The sequence below is a fragment of the Oryzias latipes genome, chromosome 21 (assembly GCF_002234675.1).
Source record: "Oryzias latipes chromosome 21, ASM223467v1".
Taxonomy (NCBI): Eukaryota; Metazoa; Chordata; class Actinopteri; order Beloniformes; family Adrianichthyidae; genus Oryzias; species Oryzias latipes.
In genome coordinates this window covers 22,107,676-22,132,800 of record NC_019879.2, presented here as the reverse complement: position 1 = coordinate 22,132,800, position 25,125 = coordinate 22,107,676, and the positions used below count along the sequence as shown (strand labels likewise).

The following is a 25,125-nucleotide window of genomic DNA, read 5'->3' as shown; positions in this document are numbered from 1 at the left end:
AATGTGTCCACATGGCAAAGCAAAGTCCAAAACTCCTTTGTGCTTTGTGGTTCCAGGTGAGAATGACACTGCATTTGACAAACACATTCTTGGTGTAATTTTACGAACTTCTTCTATTTTGTTGCTGTGACAGTTATTTATATTTCCAGAGCTTCAGGCTAACACAAAGACAGGAGAAGGACGTCACTGACACTGATGTAAGCTATCAAAGCTATACGTCGGTTACATGTACAATAAACAACCGTTCTTTTTTGATTTCTTAAGATGTCAAATTTTTCAAAGGAACATTTTGTTAGAATACCCTGATGTCCTTTATCCAATGACAGTGATGCTTTGCAGCTTCACCAGCAATGACATTGAAGGGGAAAAAGAGGTGCGAGAACAAAAAATATTTTTTAGCCTCTTAAATTTATTTATTGGGGGATAAAAAATTAACAATTTTATGTCAGAAAATGGCTCAAGACTAAACGGTTAAATCAAACGTTGACGTGATGACAGTCCTAAAAAACAAAAGACTTCTAGACCCTGAACATGTTTTCTGCAGAAGTCTGTGGTTTTAACCACCAAGTCCAGTAAGGTCACCAGCGAAACCAAAAATAGATAAATAAATAAAGAATGGTATTCTAACAAAAAGATAAGCATCAGCAATATAGATATGCATTTTGAAAATAAATTTGTAGCCACGCATTGTCTGTGCTGACTCTGATGTTATCATAGTCATGCACAGTGTCAAAACTGTCTTGTATATTATTACACTTCTTTTTTACTTGCGTCTCTTTTGTAAATACTGCTGGCGATGCTTGAAGTTCTCCCAAAGGGATACATAAAGTCAATATAATCTAATCAGTTTAGCTGCATACAAGCTTAGCCTTTTGACCGAAAAACACAAACTTTTCTTTTTTATCTCGTTTTTTTTTCTCAGCCGAACTGTTTGACACAGCCACACTTTGTTTGTACAACGGAGTTTTGGCTGTGTCAAATGCACTTTGTCAAGAGCAAAGTGTTAAAAGGTGAAAAGTCTGGGCTACAGCAAAGAGAAGTGTTGAAAACATGTTTAATTTATAGAAACCCAGCGGTTAGACTGCTGGAGATTTGCTGCACATCAGGAGGAATAGGCTCCGCCAGCATAATTTATAAACCCTGAATAGCTGACATGACAAAAATTCTGTCAATCAGTAGCAAAAAGCAGATTGTCTTAGAATGTATGTTAAAGATTTTTGAATATTTAAAAAGCAAAATTTGTACCAAAAGAGAAGAGAAAAGGGAATGAATAGTTTCTGAACGATCATTAAATTTGTATGACCAGCTGCTAAATCAGCAGATTTTATATTCCCTCTGCACACTACTGTTCGTGTTTTTTATGGGACGTAAATTTAAAGTAAGTCAAAAAGAGTTTTACTGAATAAAACAAAAATTGTATTCAGTTAAGTTACAGCAGAGAAGCATAAAAAAATAAGAAGGTGTAAGTCAGGGGAAGGTCACAACACCAAGTCTGCTTCATATGAACTGTGTAGATGCATTTAGGTTCAGATTTTTAAGTTATGATAATTACGCAGCATAATTAAAAAACGTACTTCTTTTAAACAAGTTAGTTTAAGCTCTATTATAGATTTGAATGTGTCAGTCTACCTGGCATGAAAGATATACGAAATCAGCTCAAAGAAAGGAAAAAAGAAAGAAGAGAAAAATTGCAGCTTCACTGAGATCCCTTACAAGAAAGAAAAACACTTACTGTCTGAGCCACAGGTGCTTTCCATCACACCATAAGGTGGAACGAGTAATCCGGCCATGCAATAGTAGAATTTCTACCACAAAAAAAAGACAATGTTGAAAACGTTACTTACACCTCTAAACAGCTCTAGGACATATAACACCATGTAAATAATCTATGATAGAACATTGAGTTTGCATTACAGGGATGAGCAAGAATAGTAGGAAAAAACATATTTGTTCTGACATTTTACAATCCAACATGAAGCACAGAATCCAAAAAACAAAACGTTCAATTTTAAGTCATTAGGTGCTAAAGGTTTTTTTATCACCCTAAAAGTCAACAAAGAGGAAAGTAAAAACGTTCAAGTAACATTTTCTAAAGTGCGCGTCCACTTGTGCTGTTTTCTTAGCATTTTTCATAACGCTTAACAAGATATTTTATTATATCAAACTCGTGTGCACATGAAGTAAAATATTGATGCAGCTGTAATGAATAGTCAACTAATTTACTCTTAAAAGTTTGTCAATGCAAACACTTTTTTTCAATCTTGTACCATTTTGTGTTTTGAGGTGAGAATGTACTGAAACAGGACAGTCTTGTAATAAACTATTACCGTACTTTTCACAGCAACTCAATAAACGTAATAATAAAGTAGAAGAGCAGTAGAAAATCTCAATTAATTTACAATTTCTTTGAATCTGATGGCATCCTTTTATGAAAGTACTTCATAACAGATTGTGAGATTTGATCTGAGGTGTGTTTCAGTGTCTTTAAATAATGTTTTTGTGGAAAATATATAATAATAATAATAATAATAAAAGAGAGTCCAACACACATCCGCATCTCTACATAAGGCATAAATTTAAAAAGAAAACCCGATATAAATATAAAGATTGGACAGCAATGCACAGGACCAATGACAGACCTGAAAAACCCATAACACCACACAAGAATGAACATTATTTATATTTTGCACCTTTCTTTGTGTCCCTACAAAAGCCTCCTGGCTTACATTAGTTCTCTTTATGATGCAGTAGCCTTGTGGAGAAATAAAATCCGTCGCATCCTTGTCCTCCAATATGAGCCAAAGTCAGCAGGAGTTTGTGGTGTTTGTTGACATTTCATCCGCATTACTCATAGCATGCAAACGTTAGCAGGGGTCAGAGACTGATGATCAGAGAGAGGGGATGGAGTAAAAAATGCTCTTGTTAAAAAGATAAAATAAAATCCTTCACTTGTAGAGGTTAAATTTGATTTAATGGCCATTTTTTTCTGTGGATTTGTAATGTTTTCTTGTCAAGGGTTTGATTGAGCAATAATATTCACCATTGTTCTGACATTGTGCAAAATGCAGAAATCCACAGGGCAAATGAAGCGAGACAATGTTGCCATGCCTGCAGTTTACTGCTGCTGTGACATGCAGCACAGATATTACGTAACACACAGAGTACTGCACTCCCACATTCATGCAAATGCAATGCTTTTGATGCTCACGTGTCAACAGAGAGGTGGTTAGTTGTTGAAATTATAGTTGTGTGTCTTGACTTTGTGGGGCTGCTGACAGGCCGATTCAAACTGTTAGAATGACTGTAGAAGGCAACCAAGGGAATTTCTAGAGAGAATGTTAGACTTTATTTGTGCTAAATACCCCAACAGCAATGAATTTTTTAAAGAGACTCTCCAATGAAAATGGGGTTTTGGGTGATTTTAACATGTTTTTGTTGCGGGAAATGCAATGTAGTAAGAAATATATTTGAGTATGAGTATTACTTTATTTAAATCGTTGTGAATCAAGAACAGACAATAAAATGCAGTTTGGAAAAGAGTAAATTTATGAAAATACGCTGGGCAGGCCACAATCTGCTCTGAGCTCTCAGCAACAGGGGGGGGGGGTTATTCTGAGTTTATACTGTGTTTATACCACAACTTGGAGGCGAATTTCTAATAAACTATTGCAGCTCTGCAGAAACTATGTTCCTTTTTTAGTGTTTAGTTTGCGCCTCCACAAAGCTCTCCACTTCCATTTCAAGTGTTTGACCGATCACAGAATGGTATCAATTTCAGCCCGAGCGATGTGATTAAAACAACCCCATATTTGAGTCTTTGAAACCAAACTTACACTGCTGTACCAGAGACAAAATTTCCTGTTTTTTTTTTAGAGAACAAACCCTTTTTAAACCAGTTTTGCAAAGCTGTTTAACAAATATCCAAATAGGCAGGTGAGAGAGGGACTTTAGGTGGACACGCCCTAAAACCCCCAGCTACAAACAGAGCTGTAAATGCATGCTTCACAGTGGACCTTAGTAGTTCAAACATTTTCTTTAAGCTTTTGAAAAGCCGAAAGTCGTTAAAGTGAATATGCACCTATGTATGGTGCACAAATTCTTGTGTCGTTTTCATCAACGCTTAGTCAGCAGCTCGTTTTTCAGGTATTTTGTGAGGACAGAATTTGTATTTTACCTCTCCTTTCTTTCTTGCAAAAAAATTAAATAATTCAGCAACTTCTATAAATGTCTAAAAAGCATTGCAATTGCAACATCTACATCAATAAAGATCACAGGTTTGTTGAGAAGATTCATGACTTAAAATACATCTGTGATAAAAAAAAAAACAACACCAAATCGTCATTTGCTGCATGCAGATAAGCCATAGATCAATAAAAAGTCAATCGTGGGTCACTCAGGATCAGGCTTGATGATCTCTGCTTAAGTGAGGTCAAAGTTAAGGCAAGAATCCTATTTTTTCCCTAATGGCAATGTACTCAAAGGTCTCATTTAAATGAAATTCGTCTCTCTGAGGTCATGTTATCGCTTTAGCGGTGCTTTAGAGAACCACTCTCGGAGTCAAAACTCTGTGTCTTCAGCATTTTCCAATGAGCATCAACTTGAATGAGAACCTTTCCGGATTCTATACTAATGAATTTAGTCAGACCTTTAAATGTTACTTAAGAATAATTTATTCATGCAAAATAAAAAACTATACATTTAATCAATGCAAACGTGTTACAACAGTTAGATCACTAATCCTGTCAATCTTTCCAGACAATTGAAGGATTTAGGATTAGCGAGATGCACTTAAACAGAGGAGCACATGATCAAATGAACTCAAGCTCTCTGAACCAACAGAGCTGAGTTCCCTGAGGGGCAGAGCCCAGCATGCAGGATGCAAGTGTTGCTTTAGAGGATTAGCACCACTGTCAGGTGAGGAAAGAGCACTCCACCTTGTTCTTAACAATGATAATTCTGGCATTATGACAAAGAAACTTTCACACAATGCTGTTAAATATCAGATATTTATCAATTTTTATTGCATTGTTTTCTTTAAAAAAACCTTTAGCTCTTACTTTTTATTTAAAAGAAAAAAATTCATGTCATTGAGCAATGTACGACATAATGAAAGCAAACAAAAGGTGGATCATTTTCACAGATAAAAACAGTGTGGAGTTTCAGGGATTTCTTTTTGCTTCTCTGAATCATGACAAATAACAGAAATGCAAAGTGGTTAGATTTCATCATTTTTAAAGCAAATCACTAAAAACTAAGATGAACTAAACACAACATATGTAAAACATACAAAATAAATAAAATAATCTTTTAGTTTGATCAGTTGAAAGAAGTATTTTATACGACTTAAGGTGCATAAAAATATATTATTTTTACAATCAAATGCCATCAAAGCAGGTATTTTCAGTTTGTTGGACAGAACAGATCAGAAACTACTGAACGTGTGAGGTAGGCTTTGGTATTATAGAGACAGAAGCCCTTAAAACAACCTTTAAATTGATTTAAAATGTCACAGACGTTATTTTATCCCTTTATTTATTAGATTGACAGCTTTGATTTTTATTTTAACCTTTGTGACTACGTTTACAGTCTTTCTTTGTTTTATAAATCCTGAGAATCACCTGTTTCCATCATCTGAATTTATAAACGAAATAATCCATTTTTCTCCATCAGTTATTGTCAATCTTACATAATGGGAGTATGAAGCCATTTGTTAGTTTTAGTTCCGCAAACATTTACACTTATTTTATCATCAGTAACTTGAGGCACTTAAATAAATCTGTTTATTCCACAGATCTTCTATCTTTTAAAGAATGAAAAATTGTTCATTGTGATATGTCTATTTTTCTGCACATGCGGTTTATACAGATATGACAGATATGATTTTGCTGTCATCTCTTATTGCTGCCTTTTGGCTCTGGTTGAACAACATCTCTTGTCTTTTATAGAATGTTTAAATGTAGATTTGCCTTGCAGATGGTTTTTAATGTTGTCAAATTACACAACAGATGAAAACAGAGTCTTGTGTCATCTTACTTTTGGTGCAAAAGCAGATCGATGCCACTGTTTTCCAAGTTCTATCTCTGTTAGCTCAGTTCAATCTGTGTCTCAGAGTTTAACGCTTGAGTACATGCATTGCAAACCATCACTGTGCTTGAATGCACGCCTGTGAATGCATGCCTGTACTTCAAACCATTTGCTGCATAATATTACATAAACAGGATTATAAAATCTTGATTTTTTTTAAAAGATAAATCTGAATAATTTACATTTAACTTTGTTCAACCAAGAAAAAAAGGACATGGCTAAGACATTAAAATCAGTTTTTAAGAAACTTGTAAAAACTCATCTAACATATTTCTTAGTAAAAGACTAATGCAACATTTGCTTCTGACCTTTTAACTACAAATGCATGCATAAGTAGTGCAGAAGAGATTACCTAAAGATCGTGTTTGTGTCCCATAAAGCCTGTTTTTGTAGAAAAATCTGGAGGATCCTCCAAACCACTTAATCCAAGCGTTATCAAACTCTCAGAGCGTGTGCTTCCAGTTTTTCTACTCCAAGAGACTCACGCTGGTCCACAGGTCCAACATGATGCAGCTGGGCCTTGGAGCCACTCTGGGAGCAGAGTGAGCAGACTGTGCCAGCCCGCCAGCTCTGCAGAGCGCTGCTCAGCTGCTGACTTCTTCTGAGCAGCAGTTGCTAGGTGATTTCTCAGAGCATGCTCAGTCTCTGCCCCTCCCTTTGTCTGTCACAAACCCAGGTTAATCGGTACACACAAGCCAGAAGATCTGCAGCTTTTACAACGTCCAAACACACCAAGGGTCCTGCCTAAGAGACTGATTGTTACTGAAAACCAATAATAAAGAAGTGGGATTTTAGAATGTTCTGGGCTTGCAGCTGTTTAAGGAAATATTAAGTTAAAATGAAGATTTTTAATACAAACAAACGTAATAAAAATTATTTTGATTTTGTAATGCAACAGCTTATGGATGTGTCAGCCATAAAAGTGCTTTGCTTTCAGAAGAATAAATTAACTCACTTTTATTTTTAGTTTTTATCTTCTACATACCTTTTTCCACCTAAACGTAACTATAAATAATGGAGAAATTATGCACATCACCTGTAAGCATAATTTACAAATAATGTATATACATAATATGCATGTTTAAGACTTTATATCTATATTAATCACAAAAAAGCATAGATTGAATTGTCAAATAAAAAGTCAAATTTTAAAAAAGACAATTAAAGTTACTCAATCAGTCAATGGATGAAATATCAGGGGGAATTTTTTTTTTTTTTTTTAAATAAAAGATGTGTAACTTAATATATGTTTTAAGGTGAAAATGTGTCCACACAAACAGCTGAAAAACTCCTCCTTAAAACATAGTGTTAGGATTCACTTATAAACTCCTGATCCAAGGGGCCATTTCTCTGTCACTCAGGAAGTTCAGTACAGCAGTCTCCTCAGTCTCTGATAAATAACAAGGTTAGCGATAAGACCACTCGCTCTATGTCCTTGAGAGGAAGAGTAAACCAATGCAGTCTTCCTGCTTTAAGAGGAGGAGGGTGATGAAAGGTTTTACGTCTTTATCTCTGCTTCATATTTGGACAGATGTTGTTAAAAAAAAGAGTAGTTTTAACATTATTACATCTATATAACATTATATAGATTGATTATTTGAAGATTTTTTTTCTGTTTTCTTTTAAACCTTAAATGAACAATGATATTATTTTGGACACATAGAGTAGAAACAAATTGCAAAATCATCCTAAAAGTATCCTAAGTTTGACACATATTTGTCTGAAAGATAAAACTGCTTGTTGTATTGTTTTGTGCATTATTCTTGCTTTAAGTGCTTGAAACAAACCATTTCAAACAAATCAAATTCAAATCAAAATGGCTATACTGATGAAAAACAACAGCTCTATTCCTCCACAACTTTTATAAGAAAATCTGTAGGAGAGACCAAGACACCGTCAGATTTCTTTGCCTGACATCTATTTATTGACTCTTACTAAAGTCTGACAGGAGAGGAAACACGTCAACAGCAACAAGTTTAACTGGACATTATCTGGGGTCAGATTATTAAAATACCCCTCAAAAAGGCTGTTGTTTGTATAATTATTACTCAATAAAGGATATGACCACATGGTTTTCTTTATTATTGTTTCTTTTAACAGAAATATTAAAACTGTATTGATTTCAGCCTCTCAAGGCTGCATTATAACTCTAAAATAAAACTAACCAAAACCAGCCTTGTATTTTAATCTTTTAAGTTAAAACAGTCTGCATGTTTAATGTAGAAAAGTGCTGCTTGAAGAGAATCAAACTTCTGCTTCAGTCACTCCAAGTCTCCAAGAAGTTAATTTTGAAGTTGCAGAGCTCAAGGCTTCAAATCTGGAATTTGTAATTACTGTATAAAGTTGGATTAGATTTGACATGTTGCCATCCACAGACATACACGTCTGATATGATAAAGATCAGTCCACAGTTAAGACTTGCATGGATATCCCTTTATTCAATAGACTTCGGTTTAGACTCCGAAAATATACTTGTTTTTTTTCTGACCAACCCCTCACCCGGCGCTCAGAGGGCATGCTGCATCTCTGCTGCTTCCTGTTCATCATCCGTCTCCACTGACGGCCCATAAGGCTGCTTCCACAGACACACACCAAACTCTCTCCATTTGCCATCCAACAGACAAAACCCAATCACATGAAATGCAGTGTCATTAAAAACATACAGAACAATCAGAAAAAAAGAAAAAAAAAACCTTCCCACAGTGCTTTACAAGATGTCATATTAGGGTAAAAAAACAGAATCCTGCGGAGGTCACACAAAGGTCAGAACCTGCTGCAGCACAGCTTCCTTACACGCCAAAAACCACAAATTACAATTGTGTTGTTTCAGTAAAAGCGACCATCGGAAGCAGGAAACAAAAGGTTAGCCTGGGCTGATGATCAGCACATCTGAGCTGTGGTCAGCCCCCCCCACCCTTGCATGCTGCGTTTGGCTCATGTCTGCTCTGTTAAACAAACACCCGGCTGTGCACTCCCAGACTCTGAATCCAGCCTCTGTCACGTGCAGAGCCGCAGAAAGCTGCTGCCGTAGTATTTGCAAGAGTTAGCAACATGAGGAAAACCTTTTTTAAATGTCATGCATGAGATATTCAGGTAAGGCAGTTATCAATGTGCTTTGGTTGCACAAATAATAGAATCAGTCACTTATTTACTTCTAAAAATTGTCTCAATTTTCATTTGAAAGGAAACTGAGGGAATCTGCAGTGATGTAAAGACACATAAGAGGACCTGGTGCTTCATTAGAGTAATCCAGCATGAAAACACTTGTGCAACAACATGGCGTGCAAACGGCTTTTCCCTCCAAGCAAACGTGTTCACCCTGACATCCATTCGTAGTCCATCTACAAATCAGGAGGCTGCATTTCTTTACTCACCATAGCTTTCAGGCTGTAAGCAGTGAGAGAACTGACCTCACACAGCTTCACATTTTTCATGCACCACAAAACACAGCTCTGCCTAAACCAAGGCTTTCTGCAGAAGCTGAATGTCAACAGAAACGGCCACTGTTAAGACAACCAGGACAGCTTGTTGGAGGGTAATCCATGTAGATTTTGATCTAACAGTTATAGCATCAAGTGTAAATGCTGAAGTTTTAATTAAAACAAAGAAGAGAAAAAATGACCTAAAGACAACATTTGGTGGTCAAAAAACAAACCTAGATAAAAGCATTTCAGGAAAGGATTTGCTTTAGTTGAATTAGCTGAATTTTAAAATGGACCAAAACAAAGTGGAAAATGTCATGTTATCTTTTTTTATTTTTTACTTAAATGCATTTACCAAGTTAAAAAAAGACGTTCAATAATTTGGAACCAAAATTAGTGCCTGATATTTTTTTATGAAACAGTTACACAAAACTCTAACTTCTTGTCTTATTTTCTTTGGTTGCCATAGAAAAATAATTCAAGGATTAGGCATCAGTTTTTACATTTTTTACACAGTTTGACATTAAAAAAATTAGTACAAAGAGGTATTTACACATTAACATTTAATTTAAGCTAATAGACATATAGTTACTTGTAGGCCATTACTAGACTTAAAATTTAGTTACAGTAATTAACATTTAATAAATTGATCTGAAATAAAATACAACTTTATTCATCCTAAATTATTGAAATGAATTAAATGTTAAGTCAATGCAAACTTTCTTTCATGCTTTCTTTGTGTTGCAAGTTGAGACATTGGGTTTGATTGTATTCAATAAACTAAACTAATAAACTAAATTCTTTGAACAAAAAATAAACAAAAATCTTAATTAAAAACATTGCCTTATTCTATTCATCACGAAACATAAAGACGCATATCAAAAGGTCAGCACTAAGATCCCTTTTTAAAAAGTTCTTTCATTGTGTTAATATTTCACCACAAATTAAAATCAGTTTGACAAAACGTTCTTGGTTTGGGAAACGGAACCTTTAAATCAAAGTTAGAGACAAACCTCACAGCAGACGTTAAAATCGTCCGCTTACGCTTTTGCTGTTATCCACAGCACAGGTTCTGCCAGATCAAAGTGTCCAGAACTCTTCTGCCCAAACTCCCACAGACAAAGACTTCATCTGACCTGTTGATGCTCTGTGGTCTAAAACGAAAAGAGCTGCCTGTCTCAGGAAACCAACCCCTGTGTAGAGGGGGGCTGAGACGAGTGATGACAGTTATGTCTACCATGAGTTAAATTTACATTTTACTTTGAAAAAAAAAAGTTTTTGGTCATAAATAAAATAAAATTTTCAAATATGTTGAAACAGTTTACAGAGAACTGACTGATTAAAAGGTGAAACATTTGAAACTGCCTGTTTCATTTATACTGTGCTCCCATCTGCTGGTCAAAAGATAAATCACCAGATTGGTGAAAAAGACGAACTGACTTTTTTTGGGAGGACATTTTTATAGTTTGAGGTTTTACCTTTCAAATATCAAATAAAGTCAATCAACCAACAATGATTTTTTTTATGCTCCTAGCCTGATAATTCATAAAATTGATGATCTCTAGTCAGTCTCTCAGGGTGGATCCATATGCTGCCAGGTACTCATGCCAGTCAGTTTCTATAGCCAGTATATGTGGATCATGTTAAGTGCTCTTCAGTTCCTTGCAGTTCTTCCTGGATGTCAGTCACTGTAATGGTTGCCGGATACTGTTCCAGGAGATCCTTGAGTTCTGCTCTTTAGTCCACTTGCCACTGAGCTTTGTTGTATGTGATGTTTCTTCATCTTGTAGCTTTTCCAGCATTGTCCAGTCTCCAGCCTTTGTGGACCTGTCTCCAAGTTTTAATGATGCTTCTGAGGGCACCTCTTTGATGGTTGAAAAACAGCGGATTTATCCTCCTGCCTCCATTTCTCTAGTGTATATCTTCAGACAGAGAGCTAAAGTTGTGAGTATGTCGACGTTTGGTTGTACCTCTCAAGTTACGTTCACATCACCCTCGACAACACACGTTCAAGCGGCCACCTCCAATGAAAAGTCTGTGTACACGTGCATAGATGCGCGTTTTAGGTTTCAGCGCCTAAAACTCTTGCATTCATGCGCAGCTACGCAAATTTCTAATACAGTTTTCGGGCTATGCGTACAACGGTTTCTTCAACGGATTTAAATTATATACAACGGACGGTTGCTTCCACGAAGTGTGTTAATGTCTGAAAATCCACACTTCAAAGGCCATTAACAATTTATTACACAATAAATAAATACTCTATCAGTTTTTAGTACTTCATTCTTATTTGTTTGGTTTAGATAACTTTTTTCACAAAAAGTGGACAATTAGCAATGTGGTGCTGCGCTTGTCATGTTACCGTGACAACACGCAGCTTAACCGGCTGAGCCGCCACCGACCTTGACTCAGCGGTAAAGGAAAGCGATACATATGCTGATCGTCACGATATGTTAAAAAAAATATCAGTTCAGAGAGAGAGTTTACCTCCTACAGTTGTTTTTTTGTCCACATGATGAAGCAACAGTTTGTCGTAACCCTTGTGCTATCCTAGGCACTTTAACATTGAGAGTTGGGTCATCTAGACCCACTAGACAGTGCACTGAACCTTTTTTCTTCAATGATTTGTGATCTTCACTGGTGTCCATGGATTACATGAAATCTTTCCACCTTTATCCACTTTTGTCATGGTAGGGAGAACACGTCAATGTAAGGGTGGGGTCATCTAAGATAAAGAAGCCAGCGCAGTGATATAGAACATTTAATGTGACCTGAACTTCTTTTTTAGGCGTGCATTATCACTGTGCATTTTCACTTTTTAATCCACACCCAGCAGCCAATCAGAATTGAGTATTTAACCAGACTATGGTTTAAGAGCTAGTAGACAATAGAAAAGAAAAAGAAGAAGAAGTCTCTCCCTGCTTGCCCAGTGCATTGACAGTAAATAGGAACTGGACTGAACAACCCCTCCCCCCTCACATTTCAAACAGGAAGTACCCTCTGGTCCCAAAAAACTGAAATCCCACACACTTCTATTGAGAAATAAACAATCAATCAATTTTTTTTGTCAGAATAACCATTCTTGCTAACATGTTCTTGGTAATCCTATTTTTTTGTCATGATATTTTTGCTGTAGCGCAACTTATTCAAGTTTTAAACTTACCAATCAGTCACCTCAGTTGGTGGCCTCTCGTCAGATGTTCAAAGCATTTGATGGACAGATTCTCCCAAGTCCGCTTTCAGTGGTAGGGGTGTGGCCTTCTAACGTGCTCACTCCTGATTAGATAGAGTCTTTGCCAGAGAAATGTAGACGGACCAATCATGTCTTACTGAGGACATCTGGTTCCAACATCACAATGGACATATCGCGGAAAAATGGCTACTGAACTTACTTCCTTTGGTTGGAACAGGAAGCAAGGCATTTTCTATGGGTGACGTCACACACGATTCATCCAGTTAAATTATACAGTCAATGGTACAGTGTGGACACCATGGGGTAAATGAGCATTCAAGAACACGCTTCAAATGCCCGCTGTGTTCGTAACTTTAGATATCCCTTAATTCAGTTCCAATACCAGGTGGACATCTCTGGGCGCTGCCTTGATCTTTGTCTCCAGCTTCTGTTTCCGTGGAAAGTATTACTTCTCATGTGTGGTGTTAATTTTGTAGCCAAGCAACAAACCACTGTTGCTGTTGTGTACACCAGCTCAATGTTCTTAGTGATGGTTGTTGTAGGGTTTCGTTGTACAGAGTCCTTTGCACTTATTGAACACACTGCTGCCTTCACATCCAGAAGCTACCTTCATTTAATCTTAGTAGTTGCCTTCAGACGTCTTGACCGCTCCTTGTTGTATCTCTTCAATCTCTAGTAATCACAGTGTCGGAACTTTGAGCTTCCAGTTTTTTTCGTGTCACCCGGGATGTTGCATTTCGAAGTAACCATAGCTCCCCACATTCTCCAACTCCTCCTCCCTCTGGGGTATCTGGTGTAAAAGCTTTCCAGCACTTCCCAATTTTCACCTTTAGTCCAAGAATGTTTTATACCAGGAGTCCATTTCTCTCCTAAATGTTTTGTTTCTCCAACAGACCGTGGCAATACGAGCCAGCATGATTCTTTCTTTGCGTGTTATTGGTAGGCAAGGTGCCCCTAACCAGGGTTCAATCCTGGGTCTCCCAGGAGTCGGGCCAAGTTTTACTTCAATGCTACACTAATGGGATTTCATAAAAAAAAAAAAAGAATCAAAGTTTTTTCCGCATTGCATTTTAAATGGTGAATGCTTGTGTGTCTACTATTTAGAGTTGAACACACTGGGTCAAAAAAGGTTCATCAAAACTCTCTGCCTACAATAATGAAACATCTACAGCATTTTGCTTTGCTAGAAGAAGTGCATCAATGAACCATATCACATTTTATCTTAAATATGATGTCTGAAGACTGTAATGCAGACTAGAAAAGTCTCCAATCTTATTGTAATAGTACAGATGGAGCCCAGCTTACCTCCCACAGAGACCTGAACTCCTTCTGCTCAATGCGTAGGAGTTCGCTAAACTCACGAGTGACAATGGTAGCGTGCCTGGGGGTGTTATCCAGGATCGACTCCCCAAACGCTGTTCCAGTCCCCAATGTGCAGATGGTGACACCATCCTGTGAAGAAGCAACCTTTGAAGGCTAAAACAGCAGCTGGACATGAAAAAGGTAAATTCAATATATAGAAAACTCCCTCCTGAAAAATAACTAGTTTAGTGGATACAATATTGTTAGACTGGTGAGCTACCAAAGCCATCCGATCAGGGATTTGATTTTAGAGTGTAAAATTAGTGATATTATTGATAGCCACTATTATAAGAAGTATAAGGACATTACAAAAAAGGTATATAAACCACTTGTAACATTTTCCTATAAGCAAAGTTAACTGTCAGATAACGGGAATGACAATCACTTAAAAACTTTTGAGGGTCTTTATATTCATATGAACATCCCTGTTGGATGCAATTCACTACAAAAGTAATCTATTACAGTAAAAAATTACTTTTTGCTATAACTAATGAGTTTGAATGATATTTTATGGATTCCAAGTTCATTAACTTGTGTATTACAACCGACTAACTAACCTCAATTGTAACTGAGGGGGGACCACAAGGTGAGAGACGGATTCCTTTTAAAGTAAATTTAAATTGTAATCTGTTGTGTATTGCTGCTTGGAAGTAATTTACAGGAAAATGTTTTTTTTTTAACTTTCTTTAAGTGATGTGAATATTTAATGCCTTAACTCTCAGAGGAATGGATGTGGTATTAATTAGCAGTTACAAGCTGCATAGGTGGCTATTACACCACATAAAAAAAAACACTGTCTATTATTAATAACCTGTCGATGCTTCTTAAACAAACATAAATGAGCACAAATGTGCATTCCTCACTTTTAATGCATATAATTAACATAAACTGTTTTTTACTCTTCTATTTCTATTTCTTTTACAGTCTATTCTGTTTAGCATCCTCATTGTTTACTATCTTGTAGGCAGATTACTACATGAAATCCACACTCACCACCAGTAGGTGCACTTCTCTCTTTTTTGTGCATCTAAGATAAACAAAAGGATTTCATCCAAACAAACGCACTCATCGTGAAGAGATGCAGAATTGATAAATATTCAGCATTTATCTATCTGACAACAGCAAAACATAATAGATAGATAGTTAATGTGGCTCAACAACAAAAACTTAAAAGAAAGATTTTAAAACGACTCCTAAATGTGGAGCAATGGCAAATTTTCATTACTGAATAGCAGTACACAAGAACCATTGCAGCTGTTTGAATAACATTGCATTGGTATTTATCATTTTGTTTCATCTATAATATTTGGAAATGATTTGGCATTACCCTGGTCTTTCTAAACTGATGGACATTTTTGGACTCCTCCATCTGAATTGGTGCATTTGTACATTTTTTTATTCAGTTTATGAATGATTATTATCCAACCGGTACTTGCTTTAACTGTATATAAAACCCCTGAAGTTGAGATCGAATCAATTTTAGTGAAACCTTACATAAAAGTTTTGTAGCTTTAATTTATATATTTTGTAGTTATACCTGATAACTTGAGGTCTCAGACACTTTAACATCCAGCGAGCCAGAAAGTACAGTGTACCAGCTAGTACCAATGTCTCCTTGACGATACACTTAAAAAAAAAAAGTGACAACATTTCAGCTTGACTTTTTTGTTTAAAAACAAGTTTGTTTATAGGTCAATGCTTATTGGTTTCAACCTACACATGATGCCTTTCTCCAAGCCCTCATAGAAGCCACACAAGCAGATCTGCTGCAGTAAACTGGGGTTAAATCCTTTAAAGGCCTTAACCTTTTTCAGACGAGCCAGGATTATGTCCACATCTTCACTTGAGCGTTCTTCTGGTCTGGAGAAAGAAGAAGATCCAAACAATTAACATGCAATTACGGTAACTAACAAATAGATTAAAGAAAGCCTTCTTTTGAAGCAAACTTCTGAATCTCTGTGTGAAGGAGGAGTTTAGAAGCACACTGATCGTCCAGCTTGATTCGTTTGTTTCTAAACTAAAATCCTGAGCTGGTTTGATATTTTTGGAATTTTTTATAACATTTGGTAAAGTCATTCCTTGAGGATTCAAAGGATTCAATGGGGTTAATTGTCGTATGTATAAGGAATCGGGTTTCCCTGTACAATAAGATGCTTACTTTGCTATTCACTCTGAATGCCATAAGGTTAAAGGTTTACTAAAATAAAAGAAAAGAAAAGATAGGGAAGGACATGAGGTTAAAGGTTAAATAAAATAAAAGATGGGGTAAGAAATAGAATAGTGAATAGTGATGTTCAAAAACACAAAAAAGGTGATGCATTTTTCCGTATCCCCATTGTGTGGTTTAGTCTAACTGCAGTTTTGTCAAATGAAGTTTCATTTTTCTTCCAGCATGCAGCGGACAATTCAGTCTTTAAAGTGCATCATCCAAGAAAAGCCCATTTGTAAAAGGTTGTAAAAGTAAATAAAAGGACCTTGAAAGACCATGTCAAATCAGGTTTCCAGAAAAAAGGGACATTAAACACATTTCAGCGTCCTGTAATCTTATTTTTAACTTTATTTTTATTTTTTCCAAATAAAAATAGATGATTGTCTTATAAAACAGTTTATACATAATCCAGTAAAACACAGCTCTCAGTCTTTGTAAATGTTTTAAGAAATGTCGATCACAGATAAACTTCATTCCACGAAAACCATTAAAATAAGATGTTATTTTTCACCTGAATTAGTTTTTAAAATGCTCTTTATTGAAAGAGAAACATAGTGGTGTGTTTGATTGCATTAGAGTTGTCTGGCTCTTTTTTTTTGGGGGGGGGGGGGTGTTCTAATATAGCTTAGAGATAAGTTAATGTCCCATTTGACAAAATATGAAATTGAACATCTGTAGGGATGTAGACACCAATATACTAACTGGATTTGACTATGATTCAAAAGTTCAATATTTGATATTGGATTCAGCAATTGTTTGTTAAAATGTCAATTTTTTGTCTGATTTCTATTCTAAAATAAATTTTGTTAATTTTTTAAAAATGTTTTCAAATAAGTGACTTCAACTAAAAAAGTGAAACTTTCATTAAAAATGTTAAAATTCTAACTTGTAAAAAAAAACAGTTGTGTTTTTTGGCTCAAAAGTACAAAATAACTGGTTCAAAAATTTGATGAATCAATGTTAAAAATTGAATTAATCCAAAGTTGTAAGGCTTGCCCTATAGCTCAAAATAAAAGCCAGCCTTGTTATGAAGCTTGATGTCACCTTTGAGTCCAAATAGGACATTGTCACCTTCATCATCATCATCATCACTTAATGCATGCTGAGCTTGAGAACGGTCAAACTGATTTAAGGATTCTCCTCATGGACTTTAGCTCAGCATTTATAGTCATTTGACTCCTCAACCTAAAAGGTTTACGGAATATGCACCAGTATTTATAGCCTAAAACTAGGGGTGTAACGATTAATCGATTTAATTGATTAATCATTTTATATTCCTACGATCCAACCAGACAGATCTGTTTGAAGCAAGTTGTTCATTGAATTGACCTATACAGTTATCATTTCAAACTGAAATAAATTGATTTTATCGATTTTGGAAAACACCTTATGGATTGAGACACGGTAGGTTTATTTTACTCAAATGTAAAAACAACCAAGTGCATCACAGTGGACAACACACACACATGTGATGGAAGCAAAAAGTGATCAAGTCCAATGTGTGGAAACACACCGTCCAATGTGGTCGAATGTTCTTCTAATAATGTTCCGTTTGTATTCATTTTATGTGGAAAAACAACAGTGGGCTGAACTTCATGAAACTAAAATGCGAATGGATTTGACATTAATTCTTGGTTACTTGTTTGTTTGTACACATATTTAATTTACACATGATTATCTCGCAAGAAATACAAGGAATCTGGAAAACTTCACCTGCTCTGTTCAGTACATATGTATTTATCTCTGAGTAACACTGGTTGGATTTTTGGCTAAGGATGTTTAGGATCGATGTCAGATCAGTGTAACGAATCATCCAAAATGAATCCTTATTGACTTGTCAACCACAAATTATGATATGAATTGAATTGCTAAAATGAATCCCTACATCCCCACCAAAAACCATTTCCAGTGGATCATCAGTGCTAATCCATTCTGCATGTTGGTGCAAAATTACAAATAAATAGCTGCATCTGACTCTGTATCACTTCTCCATGAAGAATGCACCCACAGACTGCCTGGGGCATTGGTATGCCGGCCCCACAGCTGAGGACAGAAAGCCTGCAGGATTTTCAGCACTGCTGAGGATAATGATCAGTTACCCTCAGCCCTCCATGGATGGTGTCACTAGATCCTGCTGCATCACAAAAGATGGAGACATCACAGGACACAATTTGATTCAGGCTCATCACCTGTTTCAATTACTGTCAAGACTCATGAAATAAACTTTCTGATGAAACAAGTGCAAACGAGCGCTTGGTTTCCTTTACATTTTTTTTTACACCAAACACCAAAATGTTTGTGCCAAGATAAAAAAATAGCATTTTTCCTTTCTACTTTTTTTCATCCGACACTTCTGAATTACCTTGACTCACCTGGAATCACACGTGTTTCTCTGCATTTCACTGTAAAGTTCACCAAGATGGCATTTGCTCAAAAAAGGTGAGTCACAGGAACCAATTGATTCAAGTGGAGCAGGTGGCTTCCAGCATCAGCCAGGGGATATTGCTGTGTAAACACATCTGGCACACTGCATCACTCAGCTTTTTATAGCTGCTGCACTTTGGACGTTTTCTGTATCCCTTCCACTCTATCTCTCCATCCTGGTGACCTGTTTACATCTTAGCCTGTCACACACATGAAATGTTCTTCATTTTTTTTCTTGTTTTGTGCGCCAAAGTGTTTCACTCCTTATCATTTCCAAAGACCCACCAAGTGCCTGTTTTCCTCCGTTCCAACAACCCGATTTCCATAAGCCTTAGATTATTTTCAAGTTGTGCAGAGGTCAGATGAAGGTGTGGTTCTTGAATCATTTGTTTTAGAAACTGAACCAAATAAATGAAATAGAAAAGGGTTCTCAAATGACTGGGGTCAAAGGGGCAGTAACCTTGGAGATGGCAGAAAAAAGATGCTCATATTTAGACTCCTGCGCTCTACTTCTGCAGAAGAAATTCAACTCTAACGACAACGCAGCTGTTGAAACATGGTTAGAGTGGTATAGCCCAAATCTTACATCAAGTGGGAAAACAATTGGCTAAGAAATGGATTACCTCTTGTCCAAGCTATTAATCCAGTCGGCGGTTTGGGAGGAATGCGCGGAGGTGCGTGCAGCAACCATAGTGTGATCCTGCCGAGACTTCTGCCGTTGCTGCAGGGAAGGAAGAGGAGAGGAGGGCTGGACCAGCACCAGAGCTTCGTCTGCCTCGCCTCTCCTCCAACAGTCCTTGTGCTCGCCTCAGAAATGAATTCTGAAGGAAAGGAAAGTGTAGCTCAAATCAAAACTCTGTTTATCTATTTTTTTCCTTTTTTTTTCTGTAGAAGCGCTTGAATTGCAGCCAATTATCCTGTCAGGAAGGCTATTTTTCCATAAAACTTTTTACCAGATGTTTGGACAAACTAAGATGTTATTTTTGTAATATAATGGATGAAAACTGTGAAACACCCAAAGCTTACTGGTGCAAAATATTAAAAAAATTCCAACATGAAAGGATATTATCTTTCTCCCAAAAAGGAGATAAAAGATATCGTTGTTGTTAGAATCAGAAGTCCATAACTGATGGATGGCTGCCTCAGCCTCCTCCACTAAAGCTTTTGCCAGAAATTTGAACAAGTATCATAAAGCATGCACCCCGGCAGCACAGTTCTAGTGTGCATGACATGTTAGAAAGCAGAGACAAAGACAGGGCATCATGACTTCGTGGGATTCAAAAATTTGATCCATCACAGTTCACAAAATCTCCTTCACTGAACAGTTTAACTGTTAGATCTTAAACATTCCCATGATGATCACAAGGAAATCAGCTAAACTTGAAAAAGGCAATATGATGAAATGTTAATTGGATTCTCCTTGTTGCCTTGGCAACGAACCATAGAAAGGAGTGTGGTGATGTGAGTACACTAATAAGAAAACAGTTTGTGTTCCTTTTATCGTTGGTTTCTTGTCCATTAAAACCCAATGACTTATGCTGATTACTGGTATTTTGGTAAATAATAAAAATTTAAAAAATATTTTTTTAAACTGATCTCATGTCAAAAGCAGCTTCCTTGAAAATGAACTTATTGTTAATATGTTTAAAGGAAGCCTTGTTACAGTGAGCTAAGCTAATAAAATGTGACAATAAGGTTTTTTTTCTTGTTTTAGATGTTTTTGTAAAAACCAAAAACGTATTTTGATTAAATTAGTTGCAGTTCAGTATTTCAGCACAAGATGGCAGCATTGTCAACGTTTTTGGTTAAAGTAAGCATTGGAGGATTTTCTACTCTCTTCAAGAATAGAAAATGTTCATATTTAGTCGAAAAATAATACACAAGTAGTAAGTTATTAGTATAAGCTACATATTGAAAGCTTAACTTTAATTGCTTTGGAGTTTTTTTTCCCTCTGCCTCTGAATCCAATTGGGCCAGTCTCTGTTCAGACTTGAACATGCACAAAACAAAACACACATTCCTGTTTTGTTGCATGCCATAAAGCCACAGCCAAAATAAATGAAGACATGGCATGACAGTGTGTTAACACTGCAACATTAAAGCCATCTGTTCAAAAATCAGTGAGAAAAACTCAAATTGCACAAAAAAATGCATCAAGATTTTTAGGTGTCCATCCGTCAGCATGGGCATTATTTTAGTTGTTTCAAGGAAATTTGTTGTAATTGTTTAGAGAAGCTCATAATTTACAGAAAAAAAGAGACTCGGCTGCGGAGATGGTTTTGCAATGCCTGACAGTTTCAGTAATGCCCAAAAGTTCCAGTGAATGCTTTGAGCACATCACCTGTTAATTTTTCCATTTTCTTTTTCTCATCATTTGGCTTTGTTTGACTTGTTGCCATAGTGACTGTTGGCCTGTCTGTGATGTTTCCACAAGCCTGGCTCTTCAAACCTACATTTGCTAGGAGAATGCTCGCACAAGCTGGAAATGGTAAACGTGGACATTTGCGACCCTCGTGACCACCACATGCAGTTTTACTTAGAGGTTTTGTTGTATCTAGGACTTCTGACACGTGCAAACTTTCAATACATTTTTGATTAAAAAGCAAAGAGTAAGGAAAACGTGTTTAATTGTGGTAATGTTCTTGGATTGTGTTTTAGAGAAGCAAATGCAGAAAGAAATCTTTCGTAAACAGCAGAGCCAGTGTGCCAAAAGTGCTCCACAAATGAGCTTGTTGAGAGGTCTTAAGTTCACATGGTGGCCAAATGTCAGTGGATTTACATAAAGCGAATGAGCACCAGGCTTTTCTTCTGAAAGGCGTATTGTGCAGGAACAAAACGGGGCTTACATAAACTGTGGTCGTGTGAGAGATGTTGGAAGAAGCTGTATAAAACTTACATATCAGATAAGCATGTCTCAGATGGAATGTGAAGGCAGATAACTCCAGAGGAAATGCCGGAGGACTGGGACTTTTCCACATGTATCTCTGAGTGATTCAAGTCAACAAGTTTACAAAAACTGGCAGACGTCTCAATCCTTTACATGAGAGACTCACATAAATCAGGGCACAAACCAGCAACCAGGGGGGCAAACTGCATGCAGTATCTGATGTTTTATCTTTTTTTCTTTTGTTGAATTGAAGTTGTGGATGGGATTGATCCTTTGGCTGCACAAAAGATGCAGATGCTTGAGAAAAGCAGCTGACATATGGGTTCTTGCTTATCAGTAGATACTACAGATAAAAGACACTTCTGCAGTTTGCTACAAGAAGTTCAGATGTTTGATGATGATGTTCAAGAACCACAAAACCTGACCTGAATCCATCCATCCATCAGTCCTCCGAACCCTGTTTGTACCCTTTCGGGATCACAAGGTTGCTGGAGCCTATCCTGTTGGGCAAAAGCAGTGTACACCCCGGACAGTTTACCAGTCTGTCATAGGGCTTTTTTCTAACTTGGGTTTCAAAAACAACTGCTACTTGATGCAAAATTTTCCTTGATTTTTTTAAATTGAAAATGTTTTTCCAATGTCAGGAAGGAAATCAAATACCGCGGATGGGCAAACTACAGCTCAGGGGCCCTGTGCAGCCTGTCAAGCTATGTAATCTGGCCTTCCAAACTGGACTAAATTTTGATAACCATTATTAATGTTTTATTTTCCCTGTAGTTCTAGTGTGTCCCGATGTAAATGATATAAATAAATTGACTAATTTTTAGGTACATATAATTCTGCATTCATTTGTTTTTGGAAGATTGATTGTTTTTCTGACACTTTTTATGTTTTCATTCAGACAGTCCTATTTTTTAAATAATTCCAACACCACCTGAACGCAGAATTTCTCTAAGTTTGCATTTTTTCCTGAGGGACATCAACCCATTGGTGCAGTTAGCTCTGAAATAAGAACAAATGTCACTGTTTTTAAATAAAAAATCCCAAATCTTCTGTTTTAGAACATATTTATTCATTTTCAATCAAAATTGAAGCATGTTTTCATCCACATTCCATGTTATTTCTTTCTCCTATGAGGTAGATCATCAAAATACGCCATGCTTCGGTCATGGTCCGGCCCTCCTGTCAAATTTTGGAACCCTTTGTGCCCCACGAGTCAAAAAGTTTGCCCGCCTATGAGCTATACTGTTACTAAAATTCTCAAAGGCAGAGCTTTCAAAGTTAAATACTTTTTTTTTGGTGCTAATCAGTTAACCAAAACACATTGGGGAGAAATTCATTGTACCTGGTAAAGTGCCATTAAGGCTGCATTCATCACAAAACATTATGTATCACCTTGATGAGTTGAGTCAACAAATTGTTTTTAACTTCAGTTCAATTCGGTTTTATTTATGTAGCTCAATATTACAACACAGTTGTCTTAACAGGCTTAACTAATTGTACAAAACATAAAAATCAGTTATAAAATACAATAGCTGATTGCTAAACTAACCTAAACAGACTAAAGTAAACTGGGCATCCCTGCCCTTAGACCCTCCTTCTCCGTGAGGAAACACTCATTAAAAAAAAAACAGATTCCAGGAAAGAAAAAAAAGAAACATCAGGGATGTCCACGTGAAGAAGGGGATCCTCTCCCAGGACAGACAGGTGATGTATCAGAACTCATGTTTGAATAGTCCAGCAGATGGGCTTCATCCAGATGGAACTGGGGCACAACTGGAGGGGGGGGTTGTGAGACGAGCCAAGGACAGGAGCAAAGACGAGCCAACTGGAATATGGATTCACTCCCACTCACCTGGAGGGGAGTGGGAGAGAGGGACAACACATGAATAGCACTTCACCAAACAGAGGAGAGGGGAAGTAAATGAGGATAGAGGTCAGAACCCCAGTGCACCATTTTCCCCCAGCTTCTAACTTCTAGCAGCCTACAAACAAGTAATTGTTATTGTTATTCAAATTTTATTTCAAATTTTTGTTTTTAGGTTCACAGACAGGAAGTTTGCTACAAGATATCCGTTTAACAAATCATTTCTGTATTAACAAAACTTAAAAAAAAAAATCAAAGTTACTGGGGACAGTGAGAGCAGGTCATATTAGGTTAGGGGGTCTTGTGTGTATGATCTATAGGGTCACTTAGACTTAAATCTATATTAAGAATTTCTACAGCGTTAAGGACAAGAGGATTTTGCATCAAGATACTTTTTTTTTGCTAAGATTGAATAACTTTTTATAGAGGAAACATGTCTAAAACATCTTGAGGTGTCATGCAAGGACCATATAAACTTGCAGAACTACGGCAGAGAGCCATCTCAAACAAAATAGATGCAGAAGTAAAAAAGCAGAATCCAACCATCAATGATGTTATTAATAACAACACAGCTATTCACTGTTTTTTTCCTTTTCTTTTTTTTTTGTAAATAGTCAAAGAATGTATGATAATTAAAAATGAGATCACATGCAGTGAATTTTTTGAACTGCTAGATGGAGGGGCTTTGGATAATTGCTATGTTTAGGGCTGGATATCCCTACTACAGAATTAATTTCACAAGTTCATGATTTAATTTACGATCCACCAATGTCCAATCATTAGTCAGCTTAAAAATAAATTCAAAAAAATGATTTTCAATCTTTACATCAAAACTCAATAGATAATGGTTATGCGGGAATTGGATGTTGTTGATGTCTGAACCCTGTGATGACTGTAATAAATGGCTGTAATTTATAATGTGATTGATGGTTAAAAAATCTCCAGTAATACATGTTTTTGGCAAATTTGAATGGGTATTTAGGAATAGGGTTTAATAATCTCCTTTTCCAACATTTTCTTCATTCGTTTTCTTTCTAATTCTGTCAAATGAAAACTCTTTTTCCCCCTTAACCCTCGTGCTATCTTAGATGACCCCACCCTTACATTGACGTGTTCTCCCTACCATGACAAAGGTGGATAAAGGTGGAAAGATTTCATCTAATCCATGGACACCAGGGAGGTTCACAAATCATTAAAGAAAAAAGGTTCAGTGCACTGTTTAGTGGGTCTAGATGACCCAACTCCCAATGTTAAAGTGCCTAGGATGGCACTATTATTACTATTATTATCAGTGTGGGTATTCATTTGATGTCTTTATAACACATTTGAAATAAATAAACTAAACTATACTTAACTAAAATAATTAATTTAGGTGGATTTTATTTTATTTCCGTTGTGTTTGATTATGAAACGAGTTTTCCCGGGACCAGTGAATCAAACTAAACATCTTTCATTCATAAAATGTACACATTTTTTTCCTGTACTTTAAATACATGTGATCAAAAAATAAGATGGATTTGATGAATACATGTTTTAAGTTTTTTACATTTCGTGTAATAAAAAAAAAGTTCAGTACGTTTCGACTTAATTAAATCAATTGAGTTTTAAAAGCTGGCTCTAACTAGAAATCAATCAAATTAAGAAAATAAAAGAAAATAGTTTTGGTTCGGTTTATTA

At 36.4% G+C, this 25,125-nt stretch overlaps 1 protein-coding gene across 3 annotated transcripts in view; it reads right to left on the bottom strand.

The window, feature by feature from the left end:
* LOC101160608 (rap guanine nucleotide exchange factor 4) overlaps window positions 1-19,440 on the bottom strand; it is a 33,920-nt gene extending 14,480 nt beyond the window's left edge. The window contains exons 1-5 of one of the 3 annotated variants that reach the window (XM_004081920.4): window positions 19,318-19,440; window positions 15,779-15,921; window positions 15,599-15,687; window positions 14,005-14,151; window positions 1,733-1,805 (exon numbers count right to left, since the gene is read on the bottom strand). In XM_004081920.4, the coding sequence (XP_004081968.2) occupies window positions 1,733-1,805; window positions 14,005-14,151; window positions 15,599-15,687; window positions 15,779-15,921; window positions 19,318-19,385 (520 nt within the window). In that variant the 5' untranslated portion in view covers window positions 19,386-19,440. Of the gene's footprint in view, window positions 1-1,732; window positions 1,806-6,436; window positions 7,016-10,519; window positions 10,656-14,004; window positions 14,152-15,598; window positions 15,688-15,778; window positions 15,922-19,317 lie in introns of those variants that run through there. The other 2 variants (XM_020713135.2, XM_020713134.2) reach the window with 2 other exon arrangements.
* Between the last annotated feature and the right edge of the window lie 5,685 nt (window positions 19,441-25,125).